General features: G+C 42.3%; 1 protein-coding gene across 12 annotated transcripts in view; it reads right to left on the minus strand.

Annotated features, from left to right (window-relative positions):
• Positions 1-22,065, minus strand: part of KIAA1217 (KIAA1217 ortholog) — a 493,308-nt gene that overhangs the window by 105,768 nt on the left and 365,475 nt on the right. For all 12 annotated transcript variants that reach the window (XM_032621038.1, XM_032621044.1, XM_032621045.1 and 9 more), the window contains 2 exons: positions 12,210-12,408; positions 8,151-8,244 (listed from right to left, as the gene is read on the minus strand). In XM_032621038.1, coding sequence (XP_032476929.1) covers positions 8,151-8,244; positions 12,210-12,408 — 293 coding nt within the window. The remainder of the gene's footprint in view (positions 1-8,150; positions 8,245-12,209; positions 12,409-22,065) is intronic.

Consider the following 22,065-nt stretch of genomic DNA (forward strand, 5'->3'; position numbering starts at 1 on the left):
ATGAGCTGTGTGGCTTTGAGCAAGTTCCCTAACATCTCTGATCCGCAGTTTCCACATCTGAAACAGGCGGTCATAAGAGTTCCTCTCACGCTGGGTTGTTCTGAACAAATGAGAGTGATTATGAGTACAATACTCAGCACAGCACTTGGCACAGAGTTTTTCATGGCTGTTAGTTATTAATATCACTGCCACTGTGTGAGCGAAGGGGACACCAGGGTGGTCGGGTCAAGGAGGACCTTGAGTGAATGAAAGAAAATTAGTTAGGAGTGGTTTCTGAAACTTCTGTTTCTAAGGGATTCTCCTGTCTTCCATTTCTGTAGGATTACTTTACCCTTCCCCAAATCCCAAACACTTCTTCTCAACCAGAGCACTGCCCTGTAGAAAAGAGGGCTCTGAGCTCTGTGGAAGGGCCATTTCAGACATACATACTAAACGGTACATACTTCTTCTTTCTCTTTCTTCTATTCTTTCTCCATTTTTTTGTTTTTGGTGGGATATCCTTTTAGCCCAGTCAGAACAGAATAGAATGAAGCATGTTCAATGTAAAAAGAGGCCAGGAAATAGACACATAATAGAATTAAGAAGTGAGACAAGTATTTAAACACGGTATGTTACATGTCCTAAAATCTTGTTAAGAGCACCATTTCAAAACTTGCAAAACCTGAATGGAATGTCAAGGAAGGGAAGCTGTGGGCTGAGTACAAAGAGTCAGAAAGAACTGGGTTCAAATCCCATGTCTGACATATACCAGCTATTCGGGCCCGGAAAACACGTCACTGGCCTCAATTTTATCATCTGTAACAACTGAGTCAGTTTACATGCTTTGCAGAGTTGTTGACTAATTTAAATAACATGTGAAGTATTTAACACATTGCCTTCTACGTGGACACAGAAAGGTCTATTATCATATCTAGAAACACAATGGTATAGAATGAATACTACTCTTTAAAAGAAAATTAAATTAAATTAATTAATTTATTTTTGGCTGCACCGCGTGGCTTGCAGGATCTTAGTTCCCCGACCACGGATCGAACCCGCGCCCTCAGCAATGAAAGCGCCGAGTCCTAACCATTGGACCGCCAGGGAAGTCCCAACTGAATACTACTCGTAACCTGACTGATTCCACAAAGGAATTAATAGAGTTCACAGAAATCATCACAATTTTGCACCCCCCGAAAAAGTCAAATTGGAATGTATGACAGAAAGAAGATGAAAGTAGGAAAAATTAAAAATAGAGTCCAGGCACGAAGCCAGCACACCACGAACACTCACGCTGTAAATGCCTGCACGCTAGCTGTGGGTGAGCCGTGAATTTAATTCTAAGCTTTAGAGTAGCAACACAAAGAGGGAAAATGATCACTTACAAGATTCAAAGTGTCCCTATGATAAAAATAAACCAGGAGGAGCACAACTATTTCTGGTGATGAGAACAGAGAGATATTTTTACAGTGGGTTCTCATTAATGACAGAAAATGAATAAAACACCAGTCGTAGCACCATGATTCTAGCGCTCAAAGCATCTGCTTAACAAGCATTTACACTCGCCAAGGATGAGGCACCAAGACTGGCTTTCGGAGATGAACATGAGCTGGCGTGTGCCCTCGGAGAACTTACGATCTTGTGTGATAAGAGAAGCAGGCACCTAAAGGATGAGAACACCAGGAGAATGTATAACATGCCTCCCCCAAAAGGAAAGATTAAATCTGACAGGGAAGGCTTCATAGAGTAGGCGGTCTTTTATTTGGCCTCTAAAAGCAAGTTTTTACTTTTTTGCATTTTATTATGGGCATTTCCACCATAAAATAAGTAGAGAAAATAATATCATGAACTCCCATCATTCAGCTCTGACATTTTTCAACATTTTACCAATTTTGTTTCATCAAATGCCACTTCTTGGGCTTGTTTGGCCGGAGCCTTTTAGAGCAAACCCCAGCAGTCATGCCGTTTTAGCCTGTAAATACTTCAGTGTGTCTCATTTTTAAAAGCATAACCATCAAGCCATTATTATACCCAACAGAATTACTGGTTATCCCTTAATATCATCTGATTCCTAACACATGTTCAAATTTCCCAAACGGCTTCAAAGATGTCTTTTACAGTTGGTTTGTTCCAATCAGGATCCAAACAAGGTGCACACATGGCCTTTGGCTGTTAGGGGATAGAAGAGACCTGAGAAATAGAACAGTGTCCCCTCCCACCCTTTTTTCACGCCAGCAGCTTGTCGACATAATTGAGCAATTGTCTTGGAGTATGTTTGATGCGTGGAATTTCGGAAGGTATAGACAGTAAGTCCCCTACATACGAACTTTCAAGTTGCAAACTCAAAGATACGAACGTGCGTTTGCATGTCCAATCACGTAAGCTAGTTCACGTGTCTGGCATACATTGTCAGGTGTGTGCATCCCCGACAAATGGCTGTGCTTTTGTGTACTTTACTGTGCACTACTCTATAGAGTACAGTAATCAGTATCTTTATGTCAAGGCCAGGATGTCCGGAAGCAAGCATAAGAGCGGTGGCGATGTAGCTGGTACAGTACTACACAGCTGATTGTGTTAGTTGGGTACTTAGGCTCACTCGGTTGGACTTAACGAACAAACTGCACTTAACGAACTCGCTCTCAGAACGGAACTCATTTGTATATAGGGGATTTACTGTATGTGGGGAAGGACAGTGCATTTCAGAGACTCGGAGCAAGAACTGAGGGGGCTCAGGTTGGCTGTTGGGATGGAGATGATATCGACCAACAGCCTGTGCTATTCTTTGCACAGTGGCAAGTTGCGCTCAGGGACCTGACTTGGCAAATAGCTGATTGACTGGAGTAAAAAGAGCTGGGGAGACCGGTTAAAGGCTGTTGCATAACCGACTGATAGAAAAATAAAGAACGCCAGAACTACAGCGTCAGAGCGGTGCTGCTAAGAGCCTGGGATCTGCAGCCAAGCTGCCTGGATTCAGATCTCAGCTCTGCACTCTCTTGCTGTGTGGCCTTGGGCAGGTGTCTTCAACAGACCTAAGCAACTGTTTTCTGAGCTATAAATACAAGGGCTTGTACCAATACCTGCCTCAAAATGGCGCCTTGAGGATTTACATGAAATTACCTGTCAACGTGCTTCATCAATGCACAAAAAAGTTAGCTATCGTGAGAGTAATGGTGCAGGCCAGGGTGGCAGGATGGTGTGTAAGAGTCCTTGCAGAGTGAAATGGACGGGCTCTGGGGACTGGTGGGACGGGGTGAGAAACAGGAGTTAGGCCGTTGAAGACTCACTGATAACTCGACTTCTTAAATCTCTTCTCTCTCACCCTTCAAAACACACAGGCACATGTGCATACATACACACCATGAGCAGTCACGCACTCATTCACAAAGACAGAAAAACAAGGAGGAAAAGGCTTGCGGCTAAAAAAAAATTAGGATTTTTTTTTCTTCTACAGGATACACTGGAAACACTGGAAACACTGGAAGAATATTCATGTGGAGACAACCACTTGAAAGTTGAACATTGGTCTTGAACTCTAGAGAAATGGCAGAGTTAGGGACAGAGTTTTAAGGGTCACCCACATTGACCTAATGGTTAAATCAGTAGTAAGACAAAAATGACAAATGAAAAGGTGCAGATGAAAGAAAAAAAGCAAATTAAAACTCACACACACACACACACACACACACACACACACACACACACACACAGGTGAAGCCTGCCTGAAGGCACTGAAGACCAGGTAGAAGGAAAGAGGAAGAAGAAGAGTTAGTAAATGAAGGAGGCTGGGGTGTGCTTGCATGTAGGCAAGGGATTTAGAGATGGCAGTGTAATGGGAACCAAGGTTTCTAAGGAGACCACCTGTCATAGTGAAATGCAGAGGTCAGATAGAAGAGGTCTGGGGGGCAGTAAGTGAGTTGGCCATTAGGAAGTAATTTAAGATGCAGGGCAATTCTGGGGAATGCATTCTCTATGAAAATGTGGAAGCTGTCTTACATGCAAGTAAAAATTAAAGACATACAGGAAGGAGAGAACTGACGGACTGGAGCAAAGAACCTTGGGAAGTAATCTCAAAGCACACAAGAAGGTGGAAAAGCCTGAAAACTGTGGAAGAGCCACTAGGTTTGGTGAACTGGAAGTCCCTGGTACCCTCTGAGAGCCACAGAATGGAATAGCTCATCTTCTGAGTTGTACATGTGTGAATTACAAACTCATGAGTACACATGTAATTTTGGCAAAAGGGCCCGTTCCATGTGGTGAGCTCAGCCCCTTGGGAACTTAGTTATCAAAGCTACTATCTAATGTGATGAAACAAAAGCCAGGCGATTCATTGAGATCTGGGTGATTTGCACCCACATGTAAAGAATCAGGGGATGCTCGGTCCCAGCAGAGAACCACAAGTTTCATTGGACAGACTAGCTTCAAAAATGCTCAGCTCAGGAAGGAACGAAAACTCCAAACTGAAAAGATACACGCACCCCATTGTTCACAGCAGCACTATTTACAATAGCCAAGACATGGAAACAACCCAGTGCCCATTAACCGATGACTGGCTTAAGAAGATGAGGTGTGTGTGTGTATGTATGTGTGTATATACATACATATATATATATACATACACACACAATGAAATATTACTCTTCCATAAAAAGAATGAAATATTGTCATTTGCACCAACATGGATTGACCTGGAGAATATTATACTTAGTGAAGTCAGACAGAGAAAGACAAATACTATATGATATCACTTATATGTGGAATCTAAAAATACTACAAATGAATCTATATACAAAACAGAAACAGACTCACAGACAAAGAAAACAAACACATGTTTACCAAACGGGAGAGGGAGGGAAGAAGGGAGGGACAAATTAGGAGTATGGGATTAATAGACACAAACTACTATACATAAGATAGATAAGCAATAAGGATTTACTGCATAGCACAGGGAACTATATTCAGTATCTTGTAATAGCCTAAAATAGAATATAATCTGAAAAAAATAACTGAATCCCTTTGCTGTACACCTGAAACTAACACAATGTTGTATATCAACTATACTTCAATTAAAGAAATAAATCAGTTTAAAAAATGCTCAGCTAGATGCTCAATGAAAAACTCGACACGTGTTTTCCCCGCCAAACATCTATTCCACGCACGCCCTAAGGCCCAAAACCTCGGCGTTAATACTTTAGCTTTCCATGCTTCATGACTAACACCACTACCATCACTGCTCTGGATAACTGACCGTTTTGGATCCGGAGTCTCACGTTTTCTCTTCTCTCACAGGCAAGATATTAAATTCATTGTCTAAGGAAAGTCCCCGAGGCCACCACAAAGTGCTGGCATTGCCGCTGTCGTACCTCTGCCTGGTCCCACCCATGTTTTCCGAGACACGCATGTGCATTGGTAACGAGTGGGCAGCTGGGAGGTCTGGCCCAGGCTGCCTCTGGAGGCTGGTGGATGAAGACCAGTGACATGAGGCGCAGGGCTGCACAACTGCCTCAGGTGAGCAGTTATCATCAAGTTCCTTCCCGGCCACGTGCGCACTGCAAACACACGAGAAGACGGAGCTCTCCACCCACCATGCAGCTTGGTTTAGTCTATAGCAGTTGATCCTTGCTCTGTTCTCTATTTCTGTTACCATGAGCAGTGGGCTTATGCAGCTGCGTTCCTGGCAGGACTCAACAAAGCTTCCTTTCCTTTAATAGCAAGGCAGCCACCTTCATCAAGAAGGAGACAGAATTCCAACCCCCAGAGCCAAAAGGTGAGGCAGAAGGGATTCCAGGTCTTTTAGCTTCTGGAATCCATCAATAGGGGCCAAGTTGCAAACTGCAGGCACGATCACACTGAGTTGGTTTTAAAACTGCGTTCTATTTCTCATTTCTAAGTTGTCTTCACTGAAACCTGAAAGTTTTTCTGTGGGTTGGGTGGTGAACATTCGTTTCCCCTCCCCTAGGGCGAACAGTCTGACTTTCCTCCAGAGAACACTGCTGTCTAAAGCAGGCCGTGGGCCACTCGGAAAGTGACCCACAAGGGTCTCATTTAAAAGTACAAACTGAACAACTCTACTGAAACCCAGAGCCAAAGTACTGAATCCTCATAGACTCTGTCCAGATGGTTAATACTTGATTTTCTCCATGCTCACTGCTGCTCCTTATGGAGATACCACATCTGCTCAAGAGTTAGAAACAGGTGTCCTCTCCAGCCATAAACAAGATTTTCAGAGGCGATTCTGAGGCCCCTGTGCGGACTGCATGTAGCAAAAACAGAACTCTGAAACTCATGAAACTTTGAAGGCTAGATGCCTCAAAAAGTAAGGATCTCCAAGGGGGCAAGGACTCTTAAGAATGTCACTGAGAAAGAGAAGAATGGGGTCATGAAAAGCAAAGTGTACCATAAAATCCGGCGCAGGCTTTGTGAATAGCGTGATTCCATCAGTCTTCACGTGGAGCTGGTTTACACTGAAAGTGTAATGCCTAAAAGCAAACTTCCAACTCCTAGCTTTCCTGAAGTAGCAGCACAGCCTCCACTTCAAATCACAGATTATTTCTGACATAAAAAAGCAGCCGTGGAGAATGTAAGAGGCCTCTTCCTCCAGAAGTGTGTAGGCTCTGATCCCACAATGTCATCACTCATCTTCCAGTCCAGAATGACAGGGAAATTCTCCCAGCACTTTCTATCTTACCTCCTGGCCTCTTGGTCCTAAACTCACAGACCCTGTGTGGTAGGCAGAACAACGATGTCTTTGTCCTAGTCCCCAGAACCTGTGACTACACGGAAAAGGGGACGAAGGTGGCCAATCAGCTGACCCTAACACAGGGAGATTATTCTGGAGTCTTGGGCCCAGTGTTATGACGAGTGTCCTTAACAGAGGAAGAGGGAGGGCTGGAGGTGTGATGAGGGAAGCAGGGTCAGAAAGATGCTATTTGGCTGGGTTTAGAGATGGAGGAAAAGGGCTACAAGATGAAGAATGGGGGTGGCTTCTAGAAGCTAGAGAAAAAAAGGAAACATATTGTCTCCAAGCTTCTGGAAAGGAATGCCAGTGACCTCTTGATTTGAGTCCACCGGAGTTATGTTGGACTTCTGACCTCTAGAACTGTAAGGTAGTAAATCTGTGTCATTGTAAGCCACCAAATACGTGATAATTTGTTACAGCAGCAGTACAAAAACGAATACCCACTGTCAGGAAGCACAGACCTTGAAGAACACTACTGCAACTCTAGGACAGACAGTGCCTGGGTTTCTTTGGCAATAGGACCTCCTCATTTACTTTTCTTCTAGTAAAACTCTTTTCAGCATCCAGTGCTAATCCTCAGAAAGGATGATATAAAATGGCGAGGCACCTTCTAAATTTGTGTGGGGCGATGGGTTGGGGTAGGGGGAAGGTGCATCTGGAGAAGTTAGTCTTTTTTTCTTCTCATTTTTACTGCAGAGGAACGTAGCGCTACTGTTAGAAACTCAATCCCTTTCTAATGGACTTGCATTAGTGTGATTTTACAATCTGCCTTTTCAGTTTCCCTGTTCTTTATTCTTCAGAATATCCCCGTGTGCTTTGAATGTTTGGATAATCTTCTACAATGATCAAAATCTAGAGAATTTTAGCTCACAAAGCTGCGGATTTTTGTACTTTGCCCTCAACACAATTCAGGTGACACTGGATAATATTTAACACTATTTGCTGTTATAACAGCAAACAGTCCTGAATTAGGAGGTGAATAATTTAATTAGGCTGCTAGGACTTGGAATAGCAGATATAAGGATATCAATAGATTCTACATGCAGTTGTGCACGGGCTTTGCTCTTGTTGGTACCTTAGCCTTGTTTTTAACTGGAGAAAAAACAGCAAGAGATCCTCTGAGTAAGTTAATATATTATAGACCAAGAACCCTTTCATGTACAGATTTTCAGGACCCCCCTGGAGTAAGGATATAACTAAACTCCATGCTTAGAGGTGAATTAGGATGTGTGAAGCCCTGTTTCAATCCCTTTACTCCAAATGATCAGGAAATCTGATTTCTCTACCAATGAACAGATAATGAGTTATCAGACAAGAAGAGCAGTAAGAACCCCCCAAATCTGGTGTTTGGGTGTGATTACACAGGGACCCAACGCCAGAAGGAGGGATGGTTCAACCCACAGAATTCAAGTAAAAGTAGAACAGGGACACTTACCCTCACGTCTCCGTTCACAGTTTTCGGTGTGTGGTTGAATGCATGGGCAGGATCCTTGTTGTACACTTTGAGAAGGGATCTGTCCTGAATGTTCCTGGAATCGAAAACATCAATAACTGTGGCAGATGAAAGGAGCCTTATTTTGGCCATTTCCTCCGTCTGCCCGTAAGAATCAGGTAAAAGACGTCCACAGACAATCTAGCCGTTGTGTGCAATCAACCAGGCAAAACGTTCTTTTACCATAAAAATAGGCAAAAATAAATAAGGCAAAGGAGAAAAATGACTTCGGCTTTTCTCTCCTTTCCTTTTTATTTTGGTCCCTCAGCAAAGTATTATGCTTTCCCCGTAGTTCTCCACCCGTAAACATCGGGTAGCATAAACCTTCTTTCAAGATTCGGGGTAATGAAAGCTAACACTTTAAGAAACAATAAAGCTCCCATATTTACAATACATTCAAAGGGATTTGGTTAATATTTAAATATTTAATTGTTTACTTTGCCCAGACACCTGGTTTTCTGCTTATCTCACGAATACATGCAAAGGAAAAATGCTTTTTTCCCCTTCAAACACCTCAAGCAAGGGATAGAAAATGTATTTGCAGTCCAGAAAAAAAAAATGTACCACAAAGATCAAAACTAGTATCTTTACGATGCCTTTTCTTTCTTCCATAGTGGATTTTTTTTTTTTGAAGGCATTTAAAAATTTTACTAGATTCTTCTCTCCATAGTGGATTTTTAAAACTACTGTTCTACATACAAGTTGAATTACGGGAAAAGCAGCGGATAAATTCTTCCACTGGTCTGTCTCTCCCTCTGAAAACACTTAGAACCCTGGAGTCACTCGTACTGCTGCAAAGGACAGAACCACAATTCGCTAAGAGCCTACCTCAAAATTATTTAAGAGCTTAGGAATGTCTACGAAGTCCTTCGCCCTCTACCTGCGGCTTTCATCAGCAGAAGGGACACCCCCAGGAACGTTTAGCCCCATCTACACTGTGATTCCTGCCAGTGCCAGCGTGGTGAGCTCAGGGAACCCTGTGCAGGAAGACACGTTCCTTTCCTCCAGCTGCAGCCACATGTTTTGTGGGCTGATCGCAATCATTGGGATTATTGGGTTGTGTTTCTGTTTTCAACGAAGTGGAGCATCCTTGGACGAGGCTTGCTTCCTTCCATCAAATACCCGTCAGTGGTTGCTTTAAAGCAATGACTAGCTTGCACGATTGCTCCAAATTTCAAGCAGCTCATTAGAAGTCTGCTTAAGGGGGAGGCGTGCGGTCCTTGTTATTAGAAGGGACTAAGTTACTAGGAGGTAAAGAGGTTGCGGAAGAAAAGGATGTGGGGATTCACTACAGGAACTCACCCTGTGGCTGGGAGGAGGAGGAGGAGGAGGGGGCAAAGTCCCAAGGGACGATGTAAAGAAACTGAAAAACCTTACTTGAGCCATGAAAAAAACTCAGTGTGGGTCTGAATGTATTTAAAACACAGGAGGTTGATTTATTAATTTAGAAACATGTTCATCCAAGATGAACCAACAGCAAAGGCCCAGCTTGCGTTTACCATGGCAACATTTACAACACAGAATTTCAGCCTAAACTCTCTGTAGCATTTCCCTAAGGAAAAGATGGAGAACCCAACACCATGATGAAAGAACCAAATGTTTAACAAATATACCGTCACTTCAAAAATATTGGATGTGAAATGAAATTTGTCTCTGGGTTTAGAAGACTAAAGCCAGTGTCTTCAGGTAAAATCTACACGCTACATTTTTTTTTTTTTTTCCTTGCAAGGAGCGAGGTTCTATTTAATGCTGATGGTGAAATAAAATAAAATAAAATATACTTGGGGCATTTTATGCATAAAAGCAAAGAATAATAATTCTTTGGAAAGGACATACATGTGATCATCTCACATAAATATTATAATCATCACCACATAAACACATTTTATCCACTTAAATATTTTTAGATCCACTTTTTATATGTAAATCAAAACACTGAAAAGTAAAATTATAGACAAATTTATAAACCAAGGACTTTCCACTTAAACATTTTAAATGAGATTTTTAAAAAATCAGGCTATCAGTACCGCAGCCTAAGAATCAAGGAGACCATCACGTCCGCAAATAGAAACAAACTAACTGAAAATTATTATTGTTTAAAGTGATCACTTCTCTCAAGCTCTGCTTTCATTTATTGGGTTGGCCAAAAGGTTCATTCAGGTTTTCCATAAAATCTTATGGAAAAACCAGAATGAACTTTTTGGCCAATCCAATATCTTATCAACTGAATTTGCATCAAGAAAGATCATCTCAGTTTGGAAGTTTTGGGTACCTTTTCCTCTTTGTCGTCCCTCCCATTTCTCCTTTTGTGACTACGTCACAACATTGCCAAAGAATGTGTGCAGAAAGTCTTAGTAGTCATACTCTGAGGCTTGGGAAAGCCTCTAGAAAATCGTGACTCATTGCAATACAGAAATTCTTGCACGGGCTGCAAGACAGTGGGGTCCAACTGCTTACAATAATCTCATCAGCCTTGAGCTCCACAATCAAAAGTGGCTTTGTGTAGTTTCATGTGCATTTATTATTACCATATCCCTCAAGTTCTCTAACTGCAAAACGCAGACATTCAAGAAGATGGGTTGTCCATGTTAAACCACTACATGGGATTATATTACTGTGAACATACTCTCTAAATATCGTGTGATTACCTCATGTTTAAGTTTATGCTTTGTAAATTCAGGGTTTTTTTTGTGACAGCTTGTTTAATAATTTATTTCAAAAAACAAACGTGAATTTTCTGAAACCCATGAATATTGAAACATGTTTTTAAAAAGCAGGAAGGTGGGGTAACAGATATAGCACCTATACCTGAGGGCATGTGTCGAACCTTGAAAGCTCTAAATTACTCATATGCCTTGGTACATGCCTAAATATGTCATTTCAGATCACTGTTAGATATTTATCAGTTTACATTTATTATGCACTAAAGGCATGTATAAAAAAAGTAGTTCCTATTAATTCCATGATGAAGAAACAGGAAAGTCTGCTATCCCCACAGGGAAGGGATCCACAAGTCCAACTTGGGGCCCAGATGAGTTGAGGGGAGAACATTCTGAGGGAATAAAAAATTCTTGGCCAGGAATATGGACAGTCAGGTTTGGGTCTGGGTTTAGAAATTAATCGGCTACATGATCTTGAGTAAGTCTTAACATTTATGCATCTGAGGTTCTGGTCCCATCAAATGAAAGGGCTGGATGAGTCGCTCAATCATTTTCTTCCGCTCTAGAATGTTCAGCGGCTATACTAGCGACTGCTTACTTGCGTTGATTTAAGTCCTGTTTCTCAGGCTTGTTTGGCTGGAAGAGCTCAGATGGTCCCTTCTATTCTATGCACAACACCACTCCGGTTGATAAAGATGTTTCTCTTTCCATGCCACCTGCCACAGCATGACTCCATTTAGCCTCGTTTTAGAGTACATTTTACTAGAAGCCCAGGAGAAAGCTCACTGAGAAAGTGGGATCCTTTAGTAAAGGCCAACTATTTAAGAAACAAATGGAAAAGGAGAATGCTTCTTAGCCTCCTTTCTTGTGGACAATAGCATAGAGTCCACTGCTTCTATTCTTACTTGTTCGTATAAAGAATAGGCCAGTGAGATCATTACCTAAAATGTCTACAGGCTCTGTCTGTGATGACAAGAACCCTTGAGAAGGAGTTGGTTAAGTTCCACCTGTAAGTATAACCTTCAACTCATATGATCTTTCTGGGCCTTAGTTCCCCTAACTCTTACATAAACAGCAGACTGGCTCATTTCTTCCATTCCTTTCAGAAGTAACATACAAAGATCTGTGTGGGAGAAGTCTGTCCTCACCTTTGTAAACCAAACCTTGTCAATAAGTTCTAGAAAACCAGATAGTGGTTTCACACCTGGTTATAAAATAAACCTGCCCATCAGGACAACAGGTGTGCTTTCTTCACTGGAACACAAAGAGATAGGGAGTCGGTACCAACCGTCAACGCTAGATGGTGGACACACGCACACGAACAAATGACGTAACAGCTTACCTGACATCACTTAACTCATAATAGACATTTCTGCTTTCATCTTTGATGTAAATGGCGACACTGGGCGACTCCAGCATTTTCATGGTGAGCTGCTGTGGAAAGGCACTTACGAAGAGAGCACGGATTGTGTCTGCACTTGTAATTTCATTCGGCATCCTGAGCTGCTTGGTTTCATCTCCGTACTGGAGATAAAGAACCCCTGCACACAAGATGGACACAGTTATCAGTCACAGACCAAGACTCACACGGAACACAGCACAAGCTAAGCCACTTCTGCCCTACCACAGGCAGGAATGTTCCGGACACGCTTACAAAGCATGTCACAAGAGACATGTGTTTGGAATTTCCAAGAAATGCACTCTCTGGTTATGATGTAAATACCCACTTTTATTCTTTGGAGTCCGGGCAGGTGTTAAAGAGGCTCATTTTCAACTATTTTAAAACCAAAAGGACAAGAAGCTAACCTTTGGTAACCTAAGGCAAAAGACAACAATACTCAATTCCCTTGAAAGGTATATTTAGGAATTTGACCCCACAGGGTGAATTTTTTCCCACGTCTTTCACTGACCAGGAACACAATCATTATAGCCACAGGTAAACAACATAGGTTATGTCTTTATGTCCATTCAGAAATGTTTTAAGTGGAAATGCATTTCTGTGGCTCTAATACATATTGAATGTTTATATCAAATGAAAATATCTACAAGAGCCTGGTGCCCCAATGTGTCAGAAAGAAAATGGAACAAATCAGTTACACAAAGAACAATACAAGCACAGGATCATAGCATTTTAAACTTCCATGCCTCCCAGCCATCATGGCCCTGTGGAGTGTCCCTTCCTGCGTGGGGTCTGGGCTTGGCCGTGTGACCTGCTTTGGCCAATGGGACACTAGCAAGTGTGATGCAAAACGGAAGCTCAATACGAGTTTGCACAAGAGAGCTTGCCTTCTTGGTGAGTGTGGTCTTGGACGCTCCCTCACGGAACCAAGCATCCACGGAGCCCAACTGAGGCCACATGAAGAAGAACGGAAGCCCTGACTGACGGCCCTCGCTGAGCACCCATTCTCCAGCCAGGACCACTGGCCAGTCATGTGGGTGCACCATCTTGAGAGGGGAACCCTCAGTCCCAGGAGAGCTGTCCCAGCCGATGTCCCGTGGAACAGAAATGAGATGCCCCCTCCACACACTGCCCAAATGGCAGAGTCATGAGCAAATCAACAACTGTGGTTGCTTTAGGTCACTATGTTTAGGGTCACTTGCTGTTCAGAGATAGATAACTGCGTCGGGACGGAAGATCCTGACATTTCGTTTTGATTCCTACTTCTTGTGAGGATCTCCTGAGGCACTCTACCAGGACCAATAGAGTAATTTTTGGCAGGAGAGACTCAAAACAGAACAGAATGTGACTTGTGCTAAAATATGGCAGTTCACGTAACCCATTTATGTCTATCTCCTTCTGAAATTCCATTCAGATGACAATGAAGAATTAAAAAAGCGTAAATCAAAGAATTAAGGGGAGGAGAGAGGAGACAGCAGCAGACGAGAGAAAGCTGACACCTAGGTCTTCAAGCACAGAACTCTGCATAACTGCAGGGCTAGGGAAGTTCAGGAAAAGAGGCACCAGATCCTTCTGAAGCTAAGAAAGCAGAGTGAGTGGAAAGCATGAGGGCTGGCTGAATCTTTGTAATGGTGCAACACGCTTCCTCCGTCCCCCTGTCTACCCCATTCAGCCAGGCGATTCCCCAAAGCCACAGCAGAACCACTGAAGACGTTGAACCCACGGACTGGATTCTGGGTCACGAGGCACAGGGGAAGGTGCATGAGGTGCCCTCTGACAAAATTCTGGCAAAGGGCTGACGTCTTGGTCAGGAAACTGGAGGAAAGCTGACTGTCCTCCAAGAACAGACCAACAGATTTTTGAGGGTAAGGTTTCGATTCTGTCCGGTCACTCTATCGTGAAGCACCCTGGGCCATATATAAAAGCTTCCAGTGAGTACAACCGTGCCTCGCTTATGCATGAACAGACTAGCAAGGGTTAATAGACATTTCATAAATCCTCTTTCATGTGAGAAATAAACAGAAAACAGAAACTCAGAAGAGATGAGACAGTCCAAGAAAAGGGGAAATTTGGAGGGCAAGAGCGAGCTCTGGGGACCATGAGAACAGAAATGACAGATTCAGTGGAGAAGAAAAAGTTGACGAAATCTCGAAAAGGGCAGCAAAACAACTAAGAGAGGGGAAAAGGTGAGAACCCGTAAGAACAATAGAGAATGACTTCAGAGCCTCTCAATTCCTAATAATGGGGATTTGGGTAAGGAGGTCAGGAAAAACAGAGCAGTTTTCCAAAAGTATTATAAGATTTTTTTTTTCTCCCCAAACTGAAGGACATGAGCTTGGAGACTGAAAGTGTTCATGAAACGCTCAACACACTCAGGCTTGTCACTGAGACGTTCCAGATGGCAGGGGAAACACAGAGGTTCCTACAAGTTCCCAGCGGGTGTGGAGACAGTCACAAGGGAAGAAGGAGAAGTCAGAAGGGCATTCGCTTTCTTAACAGCAGCCCAGAAACCAAAGACAATGGAGACACAGCCTCGAAAACCCGGGAGGAAATATTTTTGATCTAAGTCTATATTTATCCAAACCATCCATCAAGTCTTTCATTAAAGTCAGCTTCCCAGAGAGGCCTCCCCTCACCACCTTCTCCAAAATTTCAGCACCCACTCTGTCTCATATTTCATACCCCATCCCTGCTTCATTTTCTTCCTGAGTGTTTTTCACTAGACACTGTAACTCATATTTTCATTATTACTACTGTTTATTGTCAGTCTCTCCTGCCAAAATGGAAGCTTCATGAGGCCAGGGATTTAAAAAAATATATCCAATTCCTCTTGTCTCCTTTTAATTTTTTATTATGTATTTATTTATTTATTTATTGGCTGCACCTCACGGCTGGTGGAATCTTAGTTCCCCGCCAGGGACTGAATCCGCCTCCTTGGCAGCGGAAGAGCAGTCACAACCGCTGGACCGCCAGGGAATTCGGCCAGGGATTTCTTTAAAAATGTTTCTTGTTGATGTTCACCAGGGCATCCTTAGTACCTGTGATACTACCAATGATATAGTAGGTTCTCAATAAATACTTGTTGGATGAATGAATGAATGATTTATTAGTCATCCAAAAGGAATGTTCATTTTGGGATCCATCTGGGCTATAAGAGCTTTTTCTGCATGATGCGAACAGCCTAGGAATCTCGTTCCTGGTCTGGATACACACGAGAAGCACGTTCTGAAGTGGCCATTTCCTTGATCGGAGTAGACCTTTTGCGTGATACTTAGCTTCTTCAGAGAGTTAGTTTTCTAGAATTTCCATGCTGTTACACGTTTTTCAGTGTACAGAAAAAGCCTTTCAAGCCTGTCTGATCATAGACTGTGCAACGTCTTTGCCCCGAACGGGAGATGTGGTGACTGTCCACGTGATTGCTAATGTCATATCCAAAGGCCAAAACCACTCTTGAGGTCTGAGCCCCAACTATGCCTGGGTGGGGCCCCTGTACATGGGCCACTAGTGGCCTCACTACAGTCAAATATCATGGCCTCATTCCCCGAAAGGGCCTGGTTTTCATTCCCACATCTGCATTCTGTACGTGTGTGTGCTTGAAATAGAATTTGTAGGCTGCTCTGAGTGAAAAAAAACGATTGGGGCTAAACTACAGTTACTTCGGGGTCTGGCTGGTACAGCTGCCAGCTGGGTACACAAGTCCAGTTACGGGTCGTGAAAATCCACAGAAGACGGAAAAGATGCCTTTACACACAGAGGAGAAGAGTCTTCTTACACTTGCTTCGCTCTGCCTTCTCAGTTCGGGAAAGGTATTTAGAAATGCTTAAACTCAGAAGGAATTTTCTGAATCTACGATGGCGTGTTGTTGGCACGGCGATGGGATTCAGCATGCTCTGGCGTTCTTCCCTCGCGCTGAGTTAGTGCTGGCTGTTCCAGATCCAGAGGAAGGCTGAAGGACTTTAGATGATAAACTCCCTTTTTGTGAAGAAGGGAAGAGGACGTGGGAAATGCATTTATAGGATGTCTGCTGTGTGTCAGGAACGGTACGCATGTAATTTCACTGAATCAGCATCTCTGATGAGGTCGGTGTTATGGCCCCATTTCACAGATACGGAGAAGGTAGCTCAGAAGGTCCAAGTAACTTGCCACAAGTCACAGGTGGTAAAATGGCTTAACTAACTTATATATCCCACTTTGTCAATCCGCAGAAGCCACAATCTCTCCCTGGAAGCACACAGCCTAGCCTCTAAAATTTTGCATTTAGCCACATCCATTTCCTCTAGCTGGCCTCTCTGGACCATCTTAGCTGTCCTCACACTTTTAGCCTGACCATCTGCTTGAAGATGTGGAAGCATGATGGGGGCAGCTTGGAAAAAATATTCCTGTCTTGAAGTCAACTGAAGCAAATGATGACACATGGTTAGAAATAATGCACATGCTGGGGGAGTAGGGGAAGGCGTAGAGCCCTGAAAGCAAGAGTGTTGAAAGGAACCTCACAGCACTTGCAGACCTTCTGAGAAGCCTGAACACTTGGGTTCTTCCATCTCAATGGCTCTGCAAATGGAACGTGTGTTTGTCACCAAGAACTCTTGGTGACATTCTGCAAAAAATTAAGTGTACTTGGCAGGTCACATCGTGTTACACATCCTCATAATTTTCTGAATCTCAGAATCCATTCCAGAATGCGGGACATCTTCTAAGATGTTCTTTATCTTCATATGGCACGCAACGATTTTCACTGTGTTACCTTGCTAAGAACCGAACATTCGTGTTCCTCCAAAATTCATGTTAAAATCCTAATCCCCACTGTGATGGCATTTGGAGGTGGGGCCTCTGGGAGGTAATTAGGTCATGAGGGTGGAGCCCCTTCCCCAATGGGATTAGCACTCTCATAAGAACAGACATGGCAGAGTTTCTTTTCTACCTCTGCTCTCTGGCTTGTGGGGATACAATGAGATGATGGCTAACTGCAAACCAGGAAGTGGGTCCTACCCAGACACTTTGACCTTGGACTTCCCAGCCTCTGCAACTGTGGGAAATACACTGTTGTTTAAGACACCCTGTCTTCAGTAATTTGTCACAGCCGCCCAAACCAACTAAAACAGACCTCTGCCTCCCGTCGTTGCCTTATTACCCCAAATCACGCCACATTCCTAGGACATCATAGTTGTACTGGACATCGTGCCGCTCTGTGACCTTATGAAGCACGCTCACTGTCCACGCTGTGCCACCCACTTGGGGGACTTTCCCACCACTTCTGCTTAGCACGTGCTCTATCTCTGAGCCATCTTCCGCCAACACTTTTCCATTAAGAATTGAGGAACTTTTCTCAAGTATGTCTTATTGAAATTGCAAGCATGGCTTTTGCATTTCTGCTAAATTCTGCATTACAATTAGCTGTATTCATCAAAGGGTAACAGATAGTAAAGTGCTAGGCACATAATAGATGCTCAGATATCTTTTAGCTGAAACGAATTCAATTCTCCCGGTAACGTGGCCACAACTTAATCAGACGTAGGCTTGCCTTCTGGAATGCCTTCCACAATTTCCCCTAAACGGCATTTTCTGCAGGCAGATGATGGTGACGATTCCAAATGACCTAAATGCCTCCGTTTCTCCAAATCCAGTTTAAGCCTAGGCGAATCCATACACATTGTAACTGGCAAATGGCTAATGCCCTAAAAATATAAAGAGCTCTCAGAGTACTTTCTGATTGAAAACTGACAATTTTCACCTTAATAAGAAAAACATAAATATTAAAATAATGATAGCTTTTTATACCTGTGAAATTAGCAAAAGTTTTTACAATAAAATAAACAGTGCTGACAGGAGCTGGGAAAATGAGTTCCCTCACAAACCACTGTTGGGAAAGAAAGTTGATACCACTTCTCCAAAGAGCTACTTGTCAATATGCGTCAAAAGCCCCCAAAATACACATATGGTTTGAGCCAGTAATTCAACTTCTACACATTTATGCACAAAAATATACTTACCAGGATGCTCAATAAATCATCGTTTATAAGAATAAGCGGTGGGGGGGTGGGGAGGAAGAGTAGATTCCAACATTAGAGGATTCATTTAATAAATCAGTTCATATAATAAATCCATTCACTGGAACACTACACTGTTATTAAAAGGAATTCTAAAAGAAAATGGCAATGAGAAAAAAATTTGTATTTAAGTGGCAAAGTATGTTATAAAACAGAAAGGAATTAGATGTTAAAAAATCAATTAATCACCTTAATGGCAGTGAGGGATCCAAGTTTTGTGGGTCCTGAAGCTTATTACAATTTTGAGGGACCTCCTTCAGAATAAGAATACCAAGTTAGAAACATAAAATTCATTATGAAAGTAAATCATTTATTTATAGGGGCCTGAACCTTGGTTTCATCAGGTTCATGGTTTAGTCTTCCTATTTGATGAATGTCCAGAGAGGTTGTCTCTGGGTGGTAAGTTCCTGGGTGATGCTCTTTTCTTCATGATTTTCTATATTTTTTATATTTTCTCAAATTAGCATGCTTTGATTCGATCATCTTAAGAGATGACCCTCACAGATCTAAAGAGACTGGCCAATTAGGGCTCCTATTCAGTTAATTGGGCCTCACAGATCTAAGGAGACTGGCCAATTAGGGTTCCTATTCAGTTAATTGGGTAATTCTTTAAGCCAGAAGTGATGGGCCAAGGGAGGGGAACATATTTAAACTATAAATGAGGCTGGTAGAATGTAAACTGGCATCTGAAATGGGGAAGACATCGGTATTTAATACAAGCGAAAGATTCTAGGATAGTTAATGTCGTGGTGTTATCCTTAAGAGACTGAATTTAAGAGTCTTATGATTTAAAAAAGAAGTATAATGCACTGAGATGTACCTTGGACGGACTTGCAGAGATGGCTCTATTCATTCAAGAGACCAGCCTCTATACTGTGCCAGGAATGGGAGGTACAGTGGTAAACCAAGGGTCACACCCTGTGTTCTAACCTACACAGTGGTTCCATAAATGACACTGTTATGTAGAAGTTAACAATTCAGGTCCAACACCAGCTGACATTTTGTTTCAGACACAGCAGCAATTTGAAGACCAGGCCACATGTGTTCCTTGAAAAGGGCTACCATGCCCTCTGATGTCGGAAACATTTCACATCCCGGAGAGGACTCAGGTTGCCACGCCCCTTCCTACAGAATAGCTTTTCAAGTAGGTGACAAAGCAAGATGTTGAGCGTTGCCTTGCACGGAAGAAAAAGATAATAGAAAATCTGTTCTCCACAGGAAGTCTGGATGCTCTTTTATTCTGGGGGGGGGGAGGGGTAGGGAATAACTTTACTCTCAGCTTTTAGTGTCTTTGATTTAGGTAAATACCAAATCTTTGCCGCAGTAACTGAAATGGATTATACCAATCAGATATTTTCTTATTTCTTTCAGACATGTGATATTTAAAGACAAGGCAAGACTTTGTTAAGTATTTTAACTAATTTATCTTCTATGAGTTATAACTGGAGAATGATGAAGACCCTATGGAAAGTCTTCATGAGGGACTGAAGAATTGCAGCAGCAATTTTAAGAGAAATGCTAATTTAGAATGTGCTTTAAAGAGTCATGATTGTGGAGCAACACGTGTTAGAATCATGACAGGATGTGTTAAAAAATAAGTTTGTATAAAAGTTAAATATGATAGCGTCTTGCCCACCCAACAACCTGACTGACAGCAGTCGGTGGACAGAGATCTTTCTGGGAGGTACTCATTCTTGACACAGAGTCTTAGTAACGACACCGTGAGCGCTTAATCCCTTAACTTGGTTTTGTTCCAGACAACTTAGTACAGTTGGGACTCAAGTGAAATGATAATACTGTTGAAGTGAGCATCCCAAAGCATTTCTCTAAAAAACACTGGTATCTGTTGATAACTTTTGGAATTCAAGCTGTGTTAAAGGTGTGCATATCTAAGATGCTGATTTCTGGTGCCATGAGCCAGTTCTTCCTAGTGGGTCTTACTGCCCTCTTACATGGAGAGTTAGACACTTGACTGTGAAGAGGTTACAGTGCAAAGTCACTCAGAGAAACAGCAGCCAGGTCAATAATTTAATCTTAAATCTTACTCGACAATTAAGGCAAAACATAGTATAAGGACTTCCCTGGTGGCGCAGTGGTTGAGAATCCACCTGCCAATGCAGGGGACACGGGTTCGAGCCCTGGTCCGGAAAGATCCCACATGCTACGGAGCAACTAAGCCCATGTGCCACAACTACTGAGCCTGCTTGCCACAACTACTGAAGCTCACGCACCTAGAGCCCATCCTCTGCAACAAGAGAAGCCACTGCAATGAGAAGCCCTCGCACCGCAACGAAGAGTAACCCCAGCTCACTGCAGCTAGAGAAAGCCCACGTGCAGCAACAAAGACCCAACGCAGCCAAAAATAAATTAAAATAAATAAATTAAAAATAATAAAATAAAAAAAAAGAATTAAAGAGAACTTTCTTAATGTGGTGAAAGGCATCCACCAAAAACCTCCCACAAGCATAGCACTCGATGATGAAATCTTAGAGGCGTTCTCTTCAAATTCAGAATTTTTACTATGGTTGCAGCTAAAGTCCCAGTCAATACAAGAAAAAGAAATACAAGGCACATGGATTGGAAGGGATCACCAAAATTGTGATTATTCTCAGATGATATAACAGAGAATCCAAGGAAACCTGTAGACACGGTGTTAGAATATGACTGAATAATATAAGACCAATATAGAGACTCGAAGGCAACCCCAAATACTAGAAAAAAATCAGAGAATACAGTTTGATAAAAACATACCACTTATAACAATATGTCAATTTTGAGGAACAATAGTAAGAGGGAGTATTTTCCTACCAGATATCAACACTATTAGGACAGTGTGGTTTTGGCACAGGGATAGAACAAACAGGACTATGGAACAAAATAGATTGCCTAGAAGACGACACAGGTTTTATGAAAGCTTGGTATGACTGAAATGGTGGTACAAGTCCATGGAGAAACAACTATTCAATAAACAGTGTCAGGAAAATTGGGGCACCATATGGAAAAAGTAAAAAATATATCCTTTCCTTACAACGTAAGTAAAATAAATTCCTACTGGACTAAAGACCTATGTGTGAGAAGCTAAACTATGAAATAAGATGAAACATGGTGTTGTATCCTTGCATACTGGTAGAGGGAAAGACTTTTAAAAGAAATAAAAACTATAAACCACAGAGAAAAGTATTGCCTTGTTTTTTTTTGTTTTTTGGTTGCACCACATGGCTTTCTGGGTCTTAGTTCCCCGACCAGGGACTGAACCTGGGCCCCTCGGCAGTGAAAGTGCAGAGTCCTAACCACTGGACTGTCAGGTAACTCCCAGAAAGTATTGCTTAATTAAAATGAATATTCTGTACTACAAAAGACACTGAAAACAAAGTAAAGAAGACAAACCAGAGTCTGAAAGAAGATATTTATAACTCACATGCTCTACCAGGGATTAGTAGTCCGAATAATGAAAGAACCCTCATAAATCAATAAGAAAATAGAAAATGGGCAATAGTGGATATGCAAAAATGGATATAAATACGCAACGCATGGCAGAAGAAACCCCAGCAGCCAATAAATATAAAAACGCCCAATCTCACCAGTAATTATGGAAATAAAAATGGTAACAATGATGCACTATTTTATACCCACCAGATAGGCAAAAGTCAGTAAATCCAATAACCTCAATTACTGGCGAAGTCATGGGAAAACGGGGTCTGTTATTCACTGCTGGTGAAAGTGAAAACTTGTGCAATCATTTTAGGACACCT

The sequence above is a fragment of the Phocoena sinus genome, chromosome 2 (assembly GCF_008692025.1).
Source record: "Phocoena sinus isolate mPhoSin1 chromosome 2, mPhoSin1.pri, whole genome shotgun sequence".
Classification (NCBI taxonomy): Eukaryota; Metazoa; Chordata; class Mammalia; order Artiodactyla; family Phocoenidae; genus Phocoena; species Phocoena sinus.